We start from the raw sequence: 20395 nt of genomic DNA on the forward strand, positions 1-20395 counted from the left end.
GCATTATATCTGCTAAACATCAGCATGTTTTCATTGTCACTGTGAGCATGTTAGCAGGATGGTTATAGCCTTTAGCTCAAAGTGCAGCTGTCCTTAAGTACATCCTCATAAAGCCACTTGTGTGGCTGCAGACTCTTGTTTAAACATGTGAAATCCTCTCACGTCACTGAGAGCATTACTTTTTTAAACTGTAAACAATCTTTAGATACTTTGACTTTGATCATTATGTAATTGTTTAAGCCATTTGCTAAACAAAAATGCCAAACATTTACTGGTTCCAGCTCTTAAAAAAAAAAAGGAAGTCCTCACAGTGAGCTCAGGGAAACTTTCATGAGCATTTCTCGCCAAACTAATTGGAAAAATAATATGCATAATAAACGATAACAAAAATGATGAATAGCTGCTGCAACAGTTGGTGAATGTGAAAACTAAATTGTGGGTCATTTCTATGTAAACTGCAGTGGAACTGCTGACACCATGAGTGTAATCAGCTGAGATGTTGAGTTACATCCTGAAGTCTGGCACCACTGTCAAGCTTTTATAGCATGTCGTAACCACTGTTGCACACTGCATCTGCCGGCTTATTGCGCTAACATGCTCATATGTCTCTCTCTGTCAGGGCGAGTTCCCAACAAGATCGCCAGCTGGCTGATTGAATGCAGGTACAGTAGCCATTCACCTCTTGATTAACCCTTTAAAACCTGGAATGACATCACTTTTCTTGTGCTGCTTTCAGATGCCTTTCAAAAGTATTTAAATATTTGAACCATGAGCAAATGGGTGCAATGCCTTTCAAAAACATGGGAAAAAAGCAATGAGCAACTTTGTTAGATTTGTTAGATAAGTAGATTTGGAAAATAATTTTTAAAGAGCGAGGGGAAAAAGAACAGATTTAGGAAAAACTATATTTATAATGATCATAACAACACATTTAAAGTTATCTCACACAATTATTTTAAATTTTAAAGCACTTTTTCCAGGTCATTTTCCTTTTTCTTTTTTTGTTTTTCTTTTGTTTTATACTAATTTTCAGGTATTTTTCTTGTACTTTTCACTTTAAAAAAAAGTTTTTTTTTTGCAAATTTTTAGGTAATTTCATCTTTTGTTGCTCATAGCCTTCTTCCAATTTTTTTGAAAGAAATCAAGACAATTTGTTTAGGTTTCAAAGGGTTGAAGGACCAAAGCATTGTGTTTGAGTGTCTTGTTTTAGCCCATTTTACTACATGTCATTTGTGACTTTTCACATCAATTTGCACTTGATAACTTAAATAAGTCTCACAAAATGTTGACTGTAGCTAATTGATGAACCAAAATCAGTGACTCCATAGAAGGAGGACGATCAATCCTAAAAATTATGGATGATAAGAAAATGATCAGCAGCAATGTATGGTAAACAGACTTGGGATGAAAAAAATGACTGTGTCGTTAAAATTGTGACTGACTGGTTGAGTGGCTAAATGGTTTTCTTGCTGACTGGTTTATTGATGTTTTCCTGGTGTCTGAAGGTGCGTGTGTGTGTTTAGTGGCTGTGTTATCAGCGGCTGACGTAGAACCGACACAAAGCCAACGCCTAGACATACAACACACAGAACACACACACAAAGAGCGCCAACCAACGCCCAGAGATAGGGCACCTAGAGCTGTTCAGGCGAAAGAAAGAAGGAAAGAAGGAAAGAAAGAGGCAGGAAGAAGCAGACAGAAGACGGAAAGAAAAGAGAGTAAACAGAGGAGGGGTTTCTCCTGCTAAGTCAACATTGTTGTCACACATACAGTGTTTTAGCTGCTGTCACTCACAACCCTGTGGCTCTACAGCGCTCTGATGTGTCAAAAATAATGTCACCATAGTAACATGAAGCAGAATCAGAATCACAGGTTACTATAACAACCGCTGCAGGACAGGGGCTTGAGGCCAACATGGCTGCTGGTCGAAAATGGGAGGATTAGCAAACACTGCGGCTGCGCACTGTTATACAACCGTGTGTGTGTGTGTGTGTGTTAAATGGTGGCATGAAGTTTGTCCCATTGATAAGAGTGGCTGGTTGTGTAACAGCTCAGTGTTCCCAGCGTCCGGCTGCAGACAGCAGCTCAGACCCGCTAGTTTACTGTTAGCGTCAACTTGCCTGATCTGTCAGCTAGTTAGCCTGGGACAACTAGTCTGGTCAGTAAAACCCACCTGGGATGGGTACCAAACCAGGATATAGCCTTGGATATTTAGTCTGATCTGATCAAGTGGACTACCATAAGAAGCCTGCTGACAGGAGTTATCCTGGGATAGTTAGCCTTAGCCTGACAGGCAGTTAGCCTGTGTTAATTAGCTTTAGCCTGATAGACAGTTAGCCTGTGTTACTGAGCTTTAGCCTGACAGACAGTTAGCCTGCGCTACTTAGCCTTAGCCTGACAGACAGTTAGCCTGCGCTACTTAGCCTTAGCCTGACAGACAGTTAGCCTGCACTACTTAGCCTTAGCCTGATAGACAGTTAGCCTGTGTTACTTAGACTTAGCCTGATAGACAGTTAGCCTGCGTTACTTAGCCTTAGCCTGATAGACAGTTAGCCTGTGTTACTTAGGCGTAGCCTGAAAAGCCATTAGTCTCACAGGCACTTAGCCTGTGTTACTTAGCCTTAGTCTGACAAGCACTTAGCCTGATAGACAGTTAGCCTGTGTTACTTAGCCTCAGCCTGACAAGCAGTTAGCCTGTGCGATTTAGCCGTAGCCCAACAGACAGTTAGCCTGTGCTACTTAGGCAAAGCTTGATAGGTAGTTAGCTTGCATACATAGCTGTAGCCCAATAGTCAATTAGCCTGCATTACTCAGCCTCGGCCCTACAAGCAGTTAGCCTGCGTTACTTAGCCCTAGTCAGACCGGCAGATGGCCTGTGCAACATAGCCCTAGCCCAGCAGACGGTTTGCCTGTGTTACTTAGTCTAAGCCTGACAGGAAGCTAGCATGCCTTACGAAGCCTTAGCCCAAAAGGCAGTTAGCCTGTTTTACTTAGTCTGAGCCGGCAGTTACTTTTTACATCGGGATTGTTAATCTTAGTCGGACTAGTAGTTAGCCCAGGATTGTTATAAAGGCACTAATGTTGGCATAGTTGGCCACATTAGATTTGGACTGTTATCTTTAGTCCTGGTATACTTAGCCATGTCTTGATCAGAAGCAATTTGAGAAACTTAAGCCTCAGCCTAACAGAATGTGATAGTTAATGTAGTCTGGTTTGCTGGTATAGTTGTTTTTTTTATCATCCAGGAATTAGTCTCAGATGAATTGTCTTTATTATTATTTATTGACCAGGTGTTATTCTAGTGTAGATAGTGTAGCCTGGTTTGTCATTAGCAAATCTAGCTCTGGTAAGGACTGCACCTAAAGGTTTTTTAAGATGGTAATGTAGCTGTAAAATGACAGTAGATGAGGATTAAGGGTGAAACGTCTTGGCATAAAATGTTTTCTATGTTAGCCCACAAACTGGCAGTCTGTTGGATGTTTTTAATGGTCGGTTTATAACTCTCCCTCTCTCTTGTCCAGGACTCCCCTTGGAGCCTCTCTAGATGACCAGACTGCTTCTCCCAGCAAAGGTAATCCACATAGTCTGTGTTGTTTATATATTCATTGTGAATACCCCAACCTGTCTGGACACATTCTGGAGATTTATGATTAAATACTTGCAACCACAAAAAAGTTAGGGTTTTGTTTTTTGCTTTGCTTGCTTTTGTCAAAATCGGTAGAAAAATTCTTCTTTCCCTATGTATCTATGGATATGTTACCGAAGGATTTCATAACTGAACTACTTTGTGTGTGTGTGTGTGTGTGTGTGTGTGTGTGTGTGTGTGTGTGTGTGTGTGTGTGTGTGTGTGAGAACAGGACCGCTGAAGAACGGCTGCAGCTTTGAAGATGACCTTTCACTGGGAGCTGAAGGTCAGTACATATAAAAAACTCACAATACAAACAAGATTACAGATTTCTGCTCATTGTTACCAGTTCCCCTCATGCTCTGCTAATCCTGTGTTTTAACTTTTGATGCAAACTTGAGGAACTTTGACTTTGACTTCGAACACTTTGACATTTTGATAAAATCATATTGTTCTCCATCTTACCCAGAGTCAGATGAGAAGGTGGATATGGGTTGGACTTTACCCAAAACTTTGACTGTAAGAATTAGTAATTGAGAAAGCCCTGATCGGATAATTAACTGCAAACAATGGAAATAGGAAAGTGTAACTGAAATGGAGGACAAGGGATTTTAATACTTATTTCTACCTCAACAAAACCTATATCTCCATAAACAAATAATATAATAACACATCGTGCTAAGACAGAGTGGCAACAGGAAACAATAAAAAACAGATACATGAAAAGAAGAAGTGTCTTATCAGAGCATTTATCAGTGCATGCATTATAGGTAGGTTTTATTTAACAGGAACAGTGAGTGTACGTGTTGAGTGTGATACAGGTCAGGTTTGTAATCACTATCCGATGTTAATGTGGTCCAACTATAAGTAGCGGCCAGTGTCACGAATATGGACTTTGACAGGCTTAAGTCAACAGATGCAAGTATATTTTATTGTGAAAATTCACTAAGGTTCAAGGCTGAAGGTTCAGTTTTGTCATCATACAATACCATCACATTCTTATCCTAATGTGCCAAATACCGCAGCTTTGTCAGCGGACCTACATGTCTAAACATGATGTGGTAGGCGCCTTCCTGTATCTGTTTTGGACATCTATGGACCACATGTTAACTAATGGTTGTTTAAATACATTGTGTCTTTTCAAAAATAATTTCTGTTTTCGTAGGAAATACAGTTTCTGCTTGTAAAATAATAATATTTTATAAAATATTTGTTTATGGTCAAACATATTTTTAGCTTTATTTCCTTAGTTTTAGGTAACAAAAGTCTGTGGTTATGTTCAGAAAAAATCATCATGGTAAAGCTTAAAATTCACATGGGAAATGAACAGCAGGCTCCCAGGTGAAAGCCCAAAGTTTGTTTGACTCATCCACCCCCCTTCCACTATACTTCCTTGCTCTGTATATTATGACTGGTATGATAAACTGCTGGGAATCACACTGCCTCAAGGGATGCCTCTGTGCGTCTGTGTCTGACACAGGCGTCTACTGACAATGCATTGTTGCCTGCGGCCTCTAAATTGATGTGCCTCTGTGCATCTGTGTCTAAAGCTGACATCACTGACAAAGCGGCAGTATTTGACGAGCTGAGAGTGAGAATGGGCTGACAATACAGGATTACATAATAGAATACATTTGTAGCTCCCTCGTACAAAGAAAATGTGTGATACGTGCAATATCAGTGCAATATATCAGTTATAGTGCAAGAAAGACTTCAGGTAGTAGTGAGATTGAGGGTATTGGTATAGTAAAGTGCAAAAGATGATCAGAGTTTCATGCATTATTTCACAGATGCAGTGCAATGTATAGAACAGTGTGCAATCTACAAAAAACTTACAGTAGCATAAAATCCCAGCGCAGTGCAGACCTGTAGCTGTATTCACAAAGCTTCCTTGTACTCGAGTTGCTTCTAGTGACGAAATTCTTGGAAAATTCTTTTTTTTTTATGTTAAAGAATTTCCTCTTAAAGATAGGACTAGGTCCTGGTAAAGATAAAAAGTTCTTCACAAAGTGTCTTAGCCCTTAAGTGAGCTGCTAGGAGGGAAAACTGGTAGAAGTGGTGAGGAGGACTTTATAGAGGCTTAAGAGTTAATCAGAGGAGAAAATGAAAGAAAAGAAAAGAGGAAGGAGAAATATTCTCTAAATGCCGGATGGAAATGAGTTAATGAAACGCCACAAACTATATAGTGCAGGGGCAATGTTTGAGGTCAGTTTCATCAGAAATCAGTCACATCTACCACCCAACGCAATAACAATACAACACCAGAAATAAAGTGATCACAACATTAATGTTTTTGAAACATGAAACATTTTGCACTGCATCAGTGTGATCACAAAAACAGAGCTCTCACTGTCTCATACAGTAGTACAGTTCATTTCATTATTACTGGGTGCCCTCACCTTGCAGGCTCACAAAAGGCTGCGTCTGTGACAACCAATCACATCTGTTTAAAGAATGCATCATATCTAGCAACAGGATCAGCCACAACCCCTCACTAAGATAAAAGTTTCTGTCACTTTCTTGCACAGAGTTGCTCTGGGCATTTTACTGAATCACTCCTAAGTTAGGACTTCTTGCTAGAAATGTTTACACTCACTTAAGAGCTCTCTAAAAGTATTCTCTGAATGTTTGTGAGTACAGCCCCTGTAGCAGAGCTGACATGCTGTGACTTTTTAATGTAGCTCAGTGCTTCTGCCAAATCATCAGTGAGGCTCAAGATAGTTTCCTCTGTCAAACAAAAGCGGCTCGCAGTGTCCTCACATTGGCTGTGGTTTATGTTAAGGCTGAAAATAAATCTTTTTTTATGGAACTGACTAATTTGCATTAGAATAATGTGTTTTCTACATTCACAAAGAGCTTCTGAAGAAATGACTAATCATAAGCGTCATTAGTATTATTCGATCGTTTGTGTGTTGTGCAGACATTCCTTCGACGTAATGAGAATGTAGTCTGATCACGTGTAAATGAAGATGTCTGACAAACACAACAGTGTCAGCAGAATCAACAGAACGCGGTCTGATACACAACGATACACCGCTCCATCTTCATTCCTCAGTCCTCAGTTTTTTTCTTCTTTTGAGGGGAAAAGTCAACAATCACAGAGGTGTGGAAACACACTGCATGCATGACTGACTGTCTTCTGAGTGTGTGTGTGTGTGTGTTTTCATCATACCTCTAAACTGCTCTGAATACACCAATAATGGCTCTTATAGCAGGAGGGTTTATGTGTTTTTGAGTTAACAATAGACGGTAATGAGTTTATGTTGAAGCATTGAACACTGGCATGTGGGAATGCTCTATGTATGTGTGTGTGTGGTCAGAGGGTCAGCTGTTGGAATTTGGGACTGAATAGATGCTGATGAGTTGATGCTGAGAGGCCGCAGGTTGTGTAGATTTTATTGGAGACACCTTGTCCAGGAACAGCAGCTTCTGATGCGCTTTAGTTTCAGTATTCACTTACAGTTCACTTTAGTTAAGTTTCATACACACTAAGAAAGAATACAGCAACACCTCACTCAAATCTGATGCTGTAATGATGAATTCCTCATTATTTCAGCGTAAAGAATTAGTTAACAAATGAGTCTGTCTTCTGTTGTAATGTCTGACCGGTCCCCGCGCTTGATTTCCCAAACCTGGTTGAATTTTTTTGCTCAGTGCGAACACTTAAACACCTCGCCCAAGTTCTCATGAATGTTGTTTTTGGTACAGCATGACCTACATTTTTGTGTCATGTGCTGGCAAAGTGCAATCACTATTGGAAAGCTTTGATGTGCAGGACTCTTTTTCTAAATAGTGGTATCTTAAAAGCCTGTTTGGACTAATAATAATAATAATAATAATAATAATAATGATCAGTCATCATTATATTTCATATAATATTAGAGTATTGTGTAGGTATTTGGAGTGTGGTATGACTTAAAACTTTCAACCTTAGTGTCTGTATATTCCGGCTGCCTCTAAATTTTGTGTTCTGTTTTATTTTTGCGCACCACAACCATAGAAATAAAATCAATAGAAAGGACATTGAATTGATTGCCATGGTCATTTGACCAGTATAGAAGAAAACGGTGATTGCTGTTGGTTACAGTGGTGAAAACATATGCTGGTTGAGCTGTAAACTGTGTCACATTCATTAGTTTGAGAACTCTGTCCTTACACTTACGTTACTTATTAAGCAGAAAAATACATCTGTAAACCTATCAAAGTTTCTTCACTTCATTCAAACTCGACAGAAACAAAAATAAAACTCACTAACACCGTCTTAGTCTTGTTAGTCATCTTTTCAGTAAGTCCAGTAATCCAATAATCACCTACTCGAAATAAACCCTTAATTCACCGAGTTAGATGTGAAAACATGCTGATCCACATGCTGTTTATTCACGCTGGTTGCCTCTCAGCTGTCGCTGAGCAGCGGCTTTCGCTCGTTCTTTGGAGGCAGCTATAGTAACTTTATCATCATTTTTAAACATTCATTCAATTCATGCAAAGAAATAAAAAGTGAATTAACAGTGACAGTGATATTTTAAAAGTAAATGATTTCTTATTTGAAAATGCACTTTTCTACCGTTGTTTTAGTCATCAAGTTTATTCCTTTTGTTTATCCAGAAGTTTTTAAGGAAGTTAGCTCACTCTAAAATTTGAAACAGCAAAGTTACACATAAAAGTGGCTGCTGCTCTGATCATCCTGCTACATTGATTTAAATGGGAATGTCTGTTTTGATATCATTTTATTTCTATGCTTGCAAATGTTTTCTCCATTTGTGCAAACTGTTTGTCTGTTGCTGATGTGACATTAAGATGAAAAGATAATAAAACTTTTAGATATGGGTGAAGTATTTGTTGAAAACCTCATTAGTTGAGTGTCTCTCTCTCTGCTTTGTGTCATCAGTCATAATCTCACCTCACATTGTCCTGTCCTGACAGTAAGTGCATTAGTCATATTGACATTTGTCAGAGGCCCTTAGAGGTATGAAGACTTTGGAGATGTCATGTATGAACAGATCCTAATGGGCTGCGATGATGTTAAACTTTATGAGGACAGGAGGATGGGAGGGGATTAAAGTCTCACTATGTGAATAGGATGGAAGTGAATTAGTTAATGAAAGCATTCGGGGTGAATAGTATGAAAGTGAATCAGTGAATTAGAGTAGGTAGGCAAGTGGTTGTTACATATGGCTCTTTTGAACCAGACAAAAACACTGCAGATTCAAAGCAAGAAGAAGAAATTCAGCTGAAATTAAGTGGAAAAGAGGGAGAGACATTGAGAGACAGACAGTGGCAGGGCGACAGGTCCCAGCAGGTTCTTAAAATTGCAAAAGAAAACAACAGTCACACCTGCAGCCCACGATGACTTTCAGTTCCTCGACAAATTGAGAGTGAACTTGCTTCAGCGTTATTTACACAGTCAGAATTGCAGCAGATTTAACCTTTAAAGTTATTTTGGGTCCTTAATTTCAGACTGAGCTGGACAAAAACAGCTTCTCATTTGTTTATCAAAATGACAGCTGTCACTGGCAATTTTTATCTTTAAAAGCTAGCTACTAATGAAGCTAACATTCCCTCCATAAATTAGTTGTAAATGCCATATCTGGCTGTCTTTTTCCAGGTGATTTGTTTTAAAACTTCTAAACTTGGTCTTAAACCCTGTTCACATGGGACTGGTATGGAGACCTGTAAATTACCTACCATATTTTGCCAAACATGGAGTTCATGTGATTATAGTAGTCCTGTGTAAATTAGCATTTCTTTGATGTGGGTTTTTTTTGTGTGTGTGTCCCATCTTTTTTGAATGAAAGTTTTTACAGTAATTGGAGTACAGGAGGCTTATCTTGTTATAGTGTGGAGGCCAATTTACAGAAAGAGCAAGATTCCCATCTGAAGAGCAAAATCTTGACATGTGATGATGTGAGGCAGAGTGTATTATTTTAACACACATCTAATAAAAGAAAAATAGAGGTTCACACAATACATCACAACGAGTGGTGCTGTATCTTTTCTGTGTTGTGTAGTGGCATTATAAATGGTTAAGTAATATACAGACTTTGCCAATCTTGTGCAAATACGCTGCATGAAACACAGATGTGAAGGGTTAATTTTTTTAAAATCACATAAGGTCCCTTGATAATACGAGTCCAGTGCAAATGGGGCTTTGAATATGCACTTGACTGCATATCTGATAACATACTAAAAGGCTGAAGCTAAAACTGCATGTCCCAGGCATAAAATCAGCTCCCTCAGCTGTTGATAGACGTAGAAGACGTGAATAAAGAAAGAGCAATGTTTTTGTATAGCGGAGTACAGCCAGCTAGTCATAATATTACAAGTGTGATGAAGAAAAAAGGAAGATCTGCCCTTTTTTGTGCTCTAACGTAGTACTGTTTGGCTGCTCAGCTTACATACTTGTTCATATTTTCAAACAAAATGCTTAACTTTCGACATGAAAATAGAAAAAATGAACCAATATAACACTGTCTCTGGTAACATCAGCTGGAGTGTAAATTTTCAAAAATCTGTCCTGCAGAGCCACTAATGTTGCATACATAACCTGCAACCTCCAAAACCAAATGCATCAGTTCATGATGTGTTTGGTTTCTACTTTAGGTGGTAAGCTAGTTAGCCAGACGTGCTAATGATTGCATGTTATGTTATAGCAGATAAACCACAACATTTAACATGTGGAGAAATATGACGGTTGACAGATCTAGCCTGCCTAGTTACGGTTGCTAAGCTATGATTGGATAATCACTGTGTCTGGGGGGGGGGTTATTGAACATTTAAGTCAATTTGATTATCAGGGAGTTGCTGGACAAACAAAATAAGTAATTTCAAGTAATTAGCTTGAGCTTTGGGGGAAACTATCTGTTTTTTCACTATTTTGGATGACTTCATCAATCAATCTGAAAAAATATTGACAGATAATACAAAGGAATATGCTGCCTTTCTTTAGTCTGATCGATAGGATGTTGTCTTTATTGATATATGTGTCAACTAAATCTCCTTGTTTTTCTTTGCAGCTAACCATCTTCAGTCCAGTAACAATAAAACTGAATCCTGGTGAGTTCAACCTTTTTTTTCTACATTCAGTAATTTAAAGTCTCATCTGGTTCATAACTCTTTGTGTGTGTGTTAATGCTTCTGTGTGTACGTCAATGTGCAGTTTTGGTCTTGCTGCGGATCAGAAGAGGAGTCAGTTTAAAGAGAGAGGAAGAAGTATGAACTCCACAGGATCGGGGAAAAGCAGCACGGTGTCCAGGTGAGTTCACCCCATCACTCTCCAGTCAGACTCATGGGGGTTTCTGCAAGAAGTAACGCAGGTAGAGAAAGGCGGATACACGGCGGGCTGTTATTAAAATCAAACCAACAAAATTACTCCTCAGAAAACTCAACCAAAAAATTAACCAGAGGTGCCATTTTCGCTGCACAGGCATGGTTTGTGATTCCTAACCAAAGGATCCAAAAATGAAACCTAATAAATTAAAAATAAAAAAGGTAAAAAAAAAGGTAAAAAAAATCACATTGTGGATACTTTTCACTTTTTCAGATCTCTAAAGATATTTCAAATTAAATACCATAAAAAGACCCTTTTCCCTTAAAGTTACGGCCTGCATTTTTTTTTAGCATTTACCACTCTGTTCATTCAACTATACCTCTACATAGTAGTAGTAACTTATGCAGTATGTTATCCAATGTCACGGTTTACTGTAATTCAATATAGTTGATATCAGCCACACTGTACACTGTTAACTCTTCTATATCCAGGTCAGAGCTGTAATGAGTTACTGCTCATGCTAACACAGCATTTCCCTCTGCTGCTACTTCTCATTAAAAGCATTCAACTTGCAAAACAAGAGCTAGATTTAACACGATTTATGTGTTTGAAAAATATGAATGTTATGCAGTCATGAGAAAATTTAATCTGCCAATAAGTTATTGATGGATTTTTTTTTTATTCTCAAATATCAGCATTGTTATGGACCTTAAAAGTCCAGTAATGGGCAGGATATGGTCAGACACTGCTTTTTTTAATGATCAATAGCAAATATCATTTGGAAATAGAATTATAAGATTGTGTAAGGAGCATTGACAGATGTTAAGACATTTATACCATCGATTTAAATATTTGTGGTTAGTTTCTGGCCAAAATATTTTGTTTTCTCTAACTAATAATTAAATATTCCCTCTTAAGTAACCTATAACAGTAAAATAAGGACACACTCTTCTTAACTCCTCCCAGCAAAATTTCACTGGTTTGAAAAAACAATAACAGCTCCCAGTGTCACTTCTCTGTCAAAAAATTGGGGTTACACTCAAGTAGTTGTGGTCAATAAACTAATTTAATAAGTATTTAAATGTCTGAGGTGTATTTTAAGTAGAATTTTGTTTTTGATTATTTACTGCTGAACAAACCGTCTGTGATGGAAACTCTTATTGAAGGCTGATTTCTTGGTGGTGGGTGATTGGGGCAAGCTGGTGAGGTAAGCGCAGGGTGCTGATGGTGCCAAGGTTTGGGCAGTGCTCCAGCAGTTGGAAGTTAATGGTGTATTGTGTGTATAATGGTTCATAATGGGCAATGCATCACAGATAATCCATCCATTGGATTATTGTTGATACAAGGTATAAGAGACACCTGGGCTGTGTTTTTGACGCAACAAAGTTTTGCAGCAGATTGAACAATTTTTCAGGTTTCTGAGCGTCTAAGCAAGAAAACAAATCAATTAATGGAGAGCAGACACCACAGAACTTCATTAATTAAAGGATAGATTCACATTTTCTGTCGTAGAGCAACAGTGAAGCGCCCATTCGGACACTGAAATAGTTACTCCTTGCTGTAGTCATTCTTCCTGATATTACTGTCCATTTTAAGATACCTTTCAAATGTGCTTTCAATGTAAGTGCTGATGGTCCTTCAATGCACCGCTGTTAAGAAAATATAAACAAGTCTTACGTTATTTTGGCAGGGCTGAAGGCAAATCCAGGTTTTACTACATCATATACTCCCTCCAAGAATCTTTGCATTGATGCAAATTTAACCAGTCCCTGCTATTTGTGAAACATCTTTTTTAACTTTTTTTTTTTTTGGAAAAAAGTTCCAACACCAATAATGCTCACCAATTCATTTACTACAGTGTTGACACAGTATGTAACAATAATTCAATGCAAATTAAACACTCTTTACATAATTATTATAACTATAATAGGGACAAATTCGTGTTATTTATGTCCATAAAAAGCTCTCAAACATGACATTACTGCGATCCATAGAAATTCCTATTTTTTCTTCTCACTGGAACCTATTAAACCTTTCAAACCTGGATCAGCATCACTTTTCTTGTGCTGTGCTCAGACACCTTTTACAAGTATGTAAACCTTTGAACCATGAGCAAACTTATTGAATTTCTTTCGAAAACATAGGAAAAAAGGTGAGTAGGTATGTCATGCAAAGTTCAAGAAATAAGTAGATGTAGAAAATCAATAGAAATAAGCTAGGGTGTGCTAATTATTATAATTAATTTTTTGCTAATTTTTATTTAGGTTTTTTTTGTACATTTTTAATAATTTCTTGTAATTTCTGGGTCATTTTTTTTCTCAAGTTGTTCATTGCCATATTTCTGTGTTTTTGAAAGAAATCAAGACAATTTTTTTATGTATCTATGTTAATTATTAATTATTAAACCGGCATCATTTTTACAAATGACCACCATTTTGCTTAAAACAATACAGCAATTAACAACAATGGATGTGAATTTTTTGAAAAGCTGCTGCAAAATGAGCCTCTGCGTGAGTTCCTACAGGGCCGGCTCCTCTGCTGCTGGTTAGCTTTCTTCTGGTCTCTACTTCCTCTAGGTGGGGCTGCTGAAGAGCTGGGGAGGGGCAGAGCATTGTGGCAGTCTCCAGAGAGGCTGGGCCATCACACGAACTAAACTGCCTCACTAACTCCATAATTAACTAGCTATCACACCAACATACTAACCCACTAACGTAAATCTGTGCGTGCAAAGTACTAACTGGCTGTCTGTGTTTTCGTAGTGTTTCAGAGGTGTTGGAGCAGTCAGAGGAGCACCCAGAAGAGACCTTCCTTAACCTGCGGTTAGCCTGACTAAACTAACCAGCAGACTAACTCACCAGCCAGCTGACTGAATGACTGACTTACTGATTGACTGACTGCCTGTGTGTGTGTCTACAGTGTGTCAGAGCTGCTGGACCTGTACGAGGAGGACCCTGAGGAAATCCTGTTAAATCTTGGTTTTGGTCGAGAAGAACCAGACCTAGCCTCTAAGGTTCCCTCCCGGTTTTTCAACAACTCCTCCATAGCGCGAGGCATCGACATCAAGGTACTGACGACAGCGGCGTGATAACACTGGAAACAAACTCTAAATTAAAACACATGGTGTGTTTCCAAGGCCAGACAACTAAGCAGTCTTGCACATTAAGAAGGTAGAAGGTATATTTATTAGTCATTTTTTAAACAGAATTTAAAAAACGAATACATTTGTCCTTGATCCTGATTATCTTAACAACCTCGCACACCTGCCTAATTGACCTATCATCAAGCCCCGCCCCCTCAGCTCACTGGGGCAAACAATCGGCGTGCTGCCTAAACTAACAGTGGCAGCTGTCAGTGTCAAAGACATATCCAAAGATGCTATACAGAAGTTTTGGGCACAGGAGCTGCTTATTTCACACAGAAGCCATGAAAAGGTCTTCACTATAACATTTCAGCTGAGTTAACATCAATAGTTTTCAGTTGGGTGGTCTTTAACTACAATCTTTTGCTACAATTAACACTGATGTCCGATTATCAAACAACAAACATATTAAGACTGAGTTGAACACATGACGTGATGAGGTAAACCTTACCAGAGACTAAATAAGTTGGACACTGTGTAGTATTGTGTTTTACGTTTCATTAGTGGCTGTGAAACCACATAAACCCCTGTACACTGTATACTACTGCTAAATGTCCTCTGTCTGTCCGCAGACTCTCGCATTGGTTGATTTTTATATGTAAGAGTCTACTCGGGCTGGTTCCCTCTTTTTTTTGTGTACATACATGTAAAAACTAAAAATGAATATGGCCTGTCCTCCCACAAGGTTCGCACACAACTTGACAAAAAAGCTTTAAAATAAGGCGCCCTGTCTTCTCGAAATGTCTAACAGAAGGACCCGAAATTGTCTGAGCTGATCGCTGTGGGGGAATTCAAGCCACTTTTAAAAGAATGAGGAAATAGTATTCATGGTTAATGTGATTGCTACTCCAATTCACACTGAAATCGAAAATTGGTCTTAATGTATTTGACTGTTTGTGTTGAATTTTAACTACAGGTTGTGCTTTACCTGGTAAAATTATGGATATGTATATAATGATATTACCTCCTGCTGTGGTGCACATGCAGGTCTACCTGGGAGCTCAGCTGCAGCGCATGGAGGTGGAGAACCCCAACTACGCTCTGACTAGTATGTACTTCCTTACTGTCTACTACAGTACTTCTGCATCTGTCGTAGTGTTTACAGTTGTACTCTACTCTCCAAATCCTCAACTATGTGATCTGCTGTAATCAGTTTCAGAGAGGCACTTAAACACTTCAGTGCTGCAGATGGAGGGTTAACATGTTAGTGATGAGGAGCTCAGAGGTTCACGTCCTGAAACTGTAGAAAAGAGGAAGTGAACCTCAAAGACTGTGTGTGTGTGTGTGTGTGTGTGTGTGTGTGTGTGTGTGTGTGTGTGTGTGTGTGTGTGTGTCCTGTTCCCAGTATTATTATGGTGTTTTGTGGGGTCCTTCAGCTCTTTAAGTTGTTCTGCCAACTGCCTGGACAACGCCGCCAGCAAGGACAAAGATCTGTTTGTCCCAGACGCGCACACACACACACACACACACACACACACACACACACACACACACACACACACACACACAGACACACACACACACACACAGACACGCCACACACATACCCATAGACCTGCTCCGCTAACATCCTGGCCTCTTTTTGTTTTCAAACTCGTGTTTGCATGAAGGTACTGGCTCCCTAATTGAACACACACACGAGAGGCTGATTCTCTTCTTCTTGACAGTTTAACTGTCTTGGTGCTGTAAAAAGAAAAAAAAGCTTAACCAAAGATCCTTTGTGTGTGAAAGGATGAATCACTCCATAGCTGAAAGTACTTTGGGTTCTGCTAAAATATGATTTTACACTTTGATGGCTGTTTGGCCAGTTTGAAACTCATCACTGGTCCCAGTTTGTTTGATGTGATAGTCAGTTAGCGAATGGTCTAAAGCTTACACATGGCATAAATGGGTTTCAAATAGCGTTTGAGTCTCTAATATTCTGGTGTGTGGATTTTTTGTGTTGTTAAGTGCAGCAGATTTATATTTTTGCAATTATGTGCCAGACTTTCGTTTCACCAGCTCTGTGTAAATTCACTCCTGAGTTAGGGCAGTGGGTTGCACTGGCTCTGTGTAATGGCCCAAACAAACCAAGCCGACATCAAAGAACTAGCAGCGACAACGCTGACTGTTGTGTCACCTCACATCGCCTGTGTCTCGGCCAAAAGCTTGCACATGAACACAAAGCAAAGGCTACAACCTGCAGCCAACCAGCACATATGTTATGCCTCTGCATGAGAGGCAATAACTCTCCATTCCAGCAGACCAGAACACAATCCTATGTTGAAAGAAAAAACCACTGGGTTGCACGAGCTCTGTGTAAATTATCTTCTAAGTGAGAGTATTGGGTTGCACTAGCTCTGTTTAGATTCTCTCCTAAATAATGGGACTAGGTTGTAATAGCTCTGCGTAAGCTCTCTTTTAAGAGGGGGCACTAGTTTTTATCAGCTCTGTGTAAGTTATGACACTTGGTTGCACTATCTCCTGTTCATTATCTCCTAAGTTAGAGTTTTGGGTTGCACCAGCTCTGTGTAAGTTAGGGTAAATTGATAGTAGAGGCTTAGTAACGACTAAATCAGCTACTAAAATTGGTTGCAACACGATCACTTGGAGCATAACCTAACTAGTTTGGATGTAAATTTATAAGCAAGGCAACTAGCCAGTTAACAATTTAAGTTACATCATCATGATTAATGTGGGCATTAGCTTTTTTGCTGGCATGAGCCACTTATCACTGTAGCATATCATAGTGAGCCATTTTTATGTTGAAATACATCAATACATTAGGTTGTTACCCTTACTGGGTTGTAAAATGGTGTGCAATTAATGAAGAAATGATGCTGTGCAACAGAAAAACTGCTCTTTTACCATTAGTGATTATAATTCTGTGATATTTTATAAATTAAACCTACCATTTTATTTGTTACAGAGTTTTGTTTTTATTTTAGGAATGCATGAAACACTATTTAGTCATACTTTACTTTATAGCTAGATTAAGTTTGTACTTTTCATACAGCTGACGCAACAGAGTGCTGTTTTTCAGTTTTAATGACCTTATTTTGGCTGCCCTTTTTTGTTTGTTCCATCTCTGGCTTTGTCTTTCAGTGTCTCTCTGCTGTTGCAGGCTGTAGTTCATGCAAGTACAAAGTCTTGATCGTTTCACACAGTGTACCTTACATTTGTCAAAGTTGGGAACACATGTCCACATATGAATATAAATATAACATTTTTTGCATTCCTCACACACCAGATCGTTTTAGCAAAGTTGGTCTGGAATCTGACTGAACTGATTAAAACACAAATCAAAGCTCAAATTTTCATACAATATATTTTATTAAAAGTATAATTTGAAACAACCAGCTTTTTGCGCAATAATAGTATCATGGAAAACTAAACTATTAAGTGTAACTAACTAAATTACTCTCCACTTTGACTCTGTATTTTGGACGAAGATATTGTGTATTAACAACAAGCATTTTGAACAGTCACTGAGACAGCTGTTATGATTTTATACAGTTATAAACTCATAAAACAAAAAAACACAAATACCAACAATATCTAACCATGGCTGTTTTAACCAGATGACCCCAGAGCTGTGTGGGAGAGCTGATGTAATATCGGTTGATGTTTGTCAGATTGCTGTAGATGAACTTCTCTCATTTTCTTTCCGCTCTGACAGGCCTTTGCGCCGTTTGTTTTATTGGTGGTCAATCACTTCCAGCATAGACAGGAAATAAAAAGGACAAAACAATCAAGTCAGGGCGTTTTCTTGTCAGTGACAGGGTTGCAAAATTGTTCTTTGACGATTTTGTCCAAATACTTAAACAGCCACATAAATGAATTAATTGGATAATTTCACTGTGACTGGCTGAGTCTGGTAAACAAACTGATTTCCGATCAGTCTTTCCATTTGTTTGGAGTTGAGATTTTTTTCCAGTCTGTTAGGTCACCAGATATATTAATATAGATGTTGGACTTCCGAAACAACCCCCTGACGCAGTGCATTATGGACATTCATACATTTTCAATCAGCTTATCTCAGGATCACGGCCTTATTTTCTTGTTATCTGCTGATAACGACTAAATGAGTCACGCACTGTTTGGTTGCACGCACGCTGAAGCTCAATGAACAGAGTCAGGAGGAGGGAGAGGGCCAACATTTAGTGTGACGTGCAGAAAAACAGCTCATGATGACAGTTAACTAGTGAACGAGAACACATTAAAAGGCCCCCTGATAGAGAGTGGAAAAGCTAAAGAAGTGCTTGTTCACTGTCAAAATCCTCTTTACTGTATCAGTGAATCACTGATGTTTAACATTTTAAACACTACGTGGTATCCAATTTTGGCGCTTTTTAGTACTAAAATTGACAGCAGTGCAAGATCCAACTAAGGGACACACGTGAATGGCTGAAAGCAGCAAATATTGTAAAGCTGTATTTCTACTCTATTGTACAACACAAAAACCTGACTCATTCAGTTTTGGTTTTCCATGAGCAAACGTTATGGATAGCACCTGGTACGTTTTTTTGGTACCACCTCAGTTTAGGTTCAACGTGAGCTGAGCTGATACTAAAAAGTGGAGTTAAAACACTGCAAATCACTGATTGTTCACAGATAATCATCTCCAGAATCACCACTTGCGCAACCTGGAATATCCAGCACAAACCTGCCATTTTTCAACGGTCAATAGTTATTTTTTTATTCACTCAAACCAGATTTTGTAAAAATGGCAGCCTGCAAAACTACGCCACACAATTAGCCCCTTTTAAGTTACGTCCTTTTCGCTCTACCCTCAGTGACAGCTGAGCAAGCTTGGAACCCGACAGAACTGGGGTCAACTTTCCCTTTTCCTGTTATATTTGTGCCTTGTGCTAGTTAAAAACATTTTCAAGAAAATAAAATTTGTTTAGATGTTTAGATGTGGCTTGAGGTTTTTTAAGATATTTTTGGGGGGATTTTTCCCTTTATTGACAGGACAGCTGTAGAATGACAGGAAGTGTGAGAGAGAGGGGTTGACACGCAGCAAAGGGCCACAGGCTGGAATTGAACTCGGGCTGCTGTAAAGGTTTCGGCATATAGGGTGCATGTTCTCGCACGTGAGCTAGAGGCTGCCCTAAGGGCTTGAGGTTTTTAACGCCTCTGGCTCCGATCGGCATTTATGAATGCGGTAATTTCAGCTCCTTCACTGGCGAGATGCAATGACGCGCTGTCACTAATTACCATCCATATCCTCCCAAGCTGCGCTCAAACATCATTCCGAGTTGGTCTGAGTTTGAAAGAGACTGAATAAGTAAGACATATAGAAAGAGGAGAAACCGATGGAAAGTTTTCAAAGAGCTTTGTTCCTACTGCTTTCTACTGTCAACCTGTTTTCCAGACTGGTTGTTGATATCGCACCGACACACCAGCATAACAACCAACACACACACACACACACACCAGCTGACAGAAAGGCAGACTTGTGAGGCAGCGGTGTGTTCACTGGCAGTGAGAATGCAACCTATCACCAATATTTAACGGGTTGAAGTGTGTTTGAAAAACTGACATGCACGTGCAAATTTTGGTGGGAAAGGGGTATTTAATTCAGTTTATTTGGGCTTAACAAGCCAAGGACGAGACCACCTGAAAAGGAAGTGTCGTTTGTTAGTGGTTGGTTCGTTAAAACATGCCGTTGAGTTGCGTTTTTGACAAATATTTCTTACAATGTGTGAGCTTTATGTGGAATGAGAATATTAATATGCACATAGGAAGTGTTTAAATTCTGCATGGCTTTCTATCAGCCATCAGAATTACATCTACATTTGTCTACCAACTTAAAACTCTGTAAAACAAATTATTTAAAAGATATCCAACAGCAGGTTGTCGGGTCAAGTTTAAAACAAACTGCTAACTAACTTTCTGAAACGCTGAGGTGATTCAGATCAGAACTACATGTGTTCTTTTCTTAAGTGAACTGCTCCTTTAACAGTCTCTGGGCTGTCTGTGGTTCCTGGAAGCTATTTTTCTTTTCCAGAACATTCTCATACTGTTCCATCGGTTCCTCGGATCCCAGACATGTGCGTGTGTGTGTGTGTCTGTGTGTGTGTGTGTGTGCATTGTTGTTGTTTGTTATGTAAGCTCTGTTCTCACCATCAGAAAGAATCTCCAGGGATGAGGGGAGAAAAAAGAGGGAGTACGTGTCGTTTTCTCTTATTCCTCACTTCCTGTTTTAGGATCCTCAGAGTGAGTGTTAGTGTGGAGTCAGCAGTCAGCAGGAAACAGGCTCACGCAGTATTACAATCATCACACATGGCCGCTGTAATAAGAGGTTCATGTTCTGTAGTCGTGTCCAGATGTGGCTGAAAAAACTCAACTGCATGACTGGCAGTCATTTCTTTGAGCTTGA

General features: G+C 39.1%; 1 protein-coding gene across 8 annotated transcripts in view; it reads left to right on the plus strand.

Annotated features, from left to right (window-relative positions):
* itprid2 (ITPR interacting domain containing 2) overlaps positions 1–20395 on the plus strand; it is a 52008-nt gene that overhangs the window by 13877 nt on the left and 17736 nt on the right. For 4 of the 8 annotated variants that reach the window (XM_088083510.1, XM_042494377.2, XM_088083513.1 and 1 more), the window contains exons 4-11: positions 620–662; positions 3522–3571; positions 3858–3911; positions 10639–10678; positions 10782–10877; positions 13652–13711; positions 13809–13956; positions 15019–15079. In XM_088083510.1, coding sequence (XP_087939636.1) covers positions 620–662; positions 3522–3571; positions 3858–3911; positions 10639–10678; positions 10782–10877; positions 13652–13711; positions 13809–13956; positions 15019–15079 — 552 coding nt within the window. The remainder of the gene's footprint in view (positions 1–619; positions 663–3521; positions 3572–3857; positions 3912–10638; positions 10679–10781; positions 10878–13651; positions 13712–13808; positions 13957–15018; positions 15080–20395) is intronic. The other 4 variants (XM_088083512.1, XM_042494380.2, XM_088083514.1 and 1 more) reach the window with 1 other exon arrangement.

The sequence above is a fragment of the Plectropomus leopardus genome, chromosome 10, assembly GCF_026936395.1.
Source record: "Plectropomus leopardus strain MGB_pleo_1.0 chromosome 10, ASM2693639v1, whole genome shotgun sequence".
Taxonomy (NCBI): Eukaryota; Metazoa; Chordata; class Actinopteri; order Perciformes; family Serranidae; genus Plectropomus; species Plectropomus leopardus.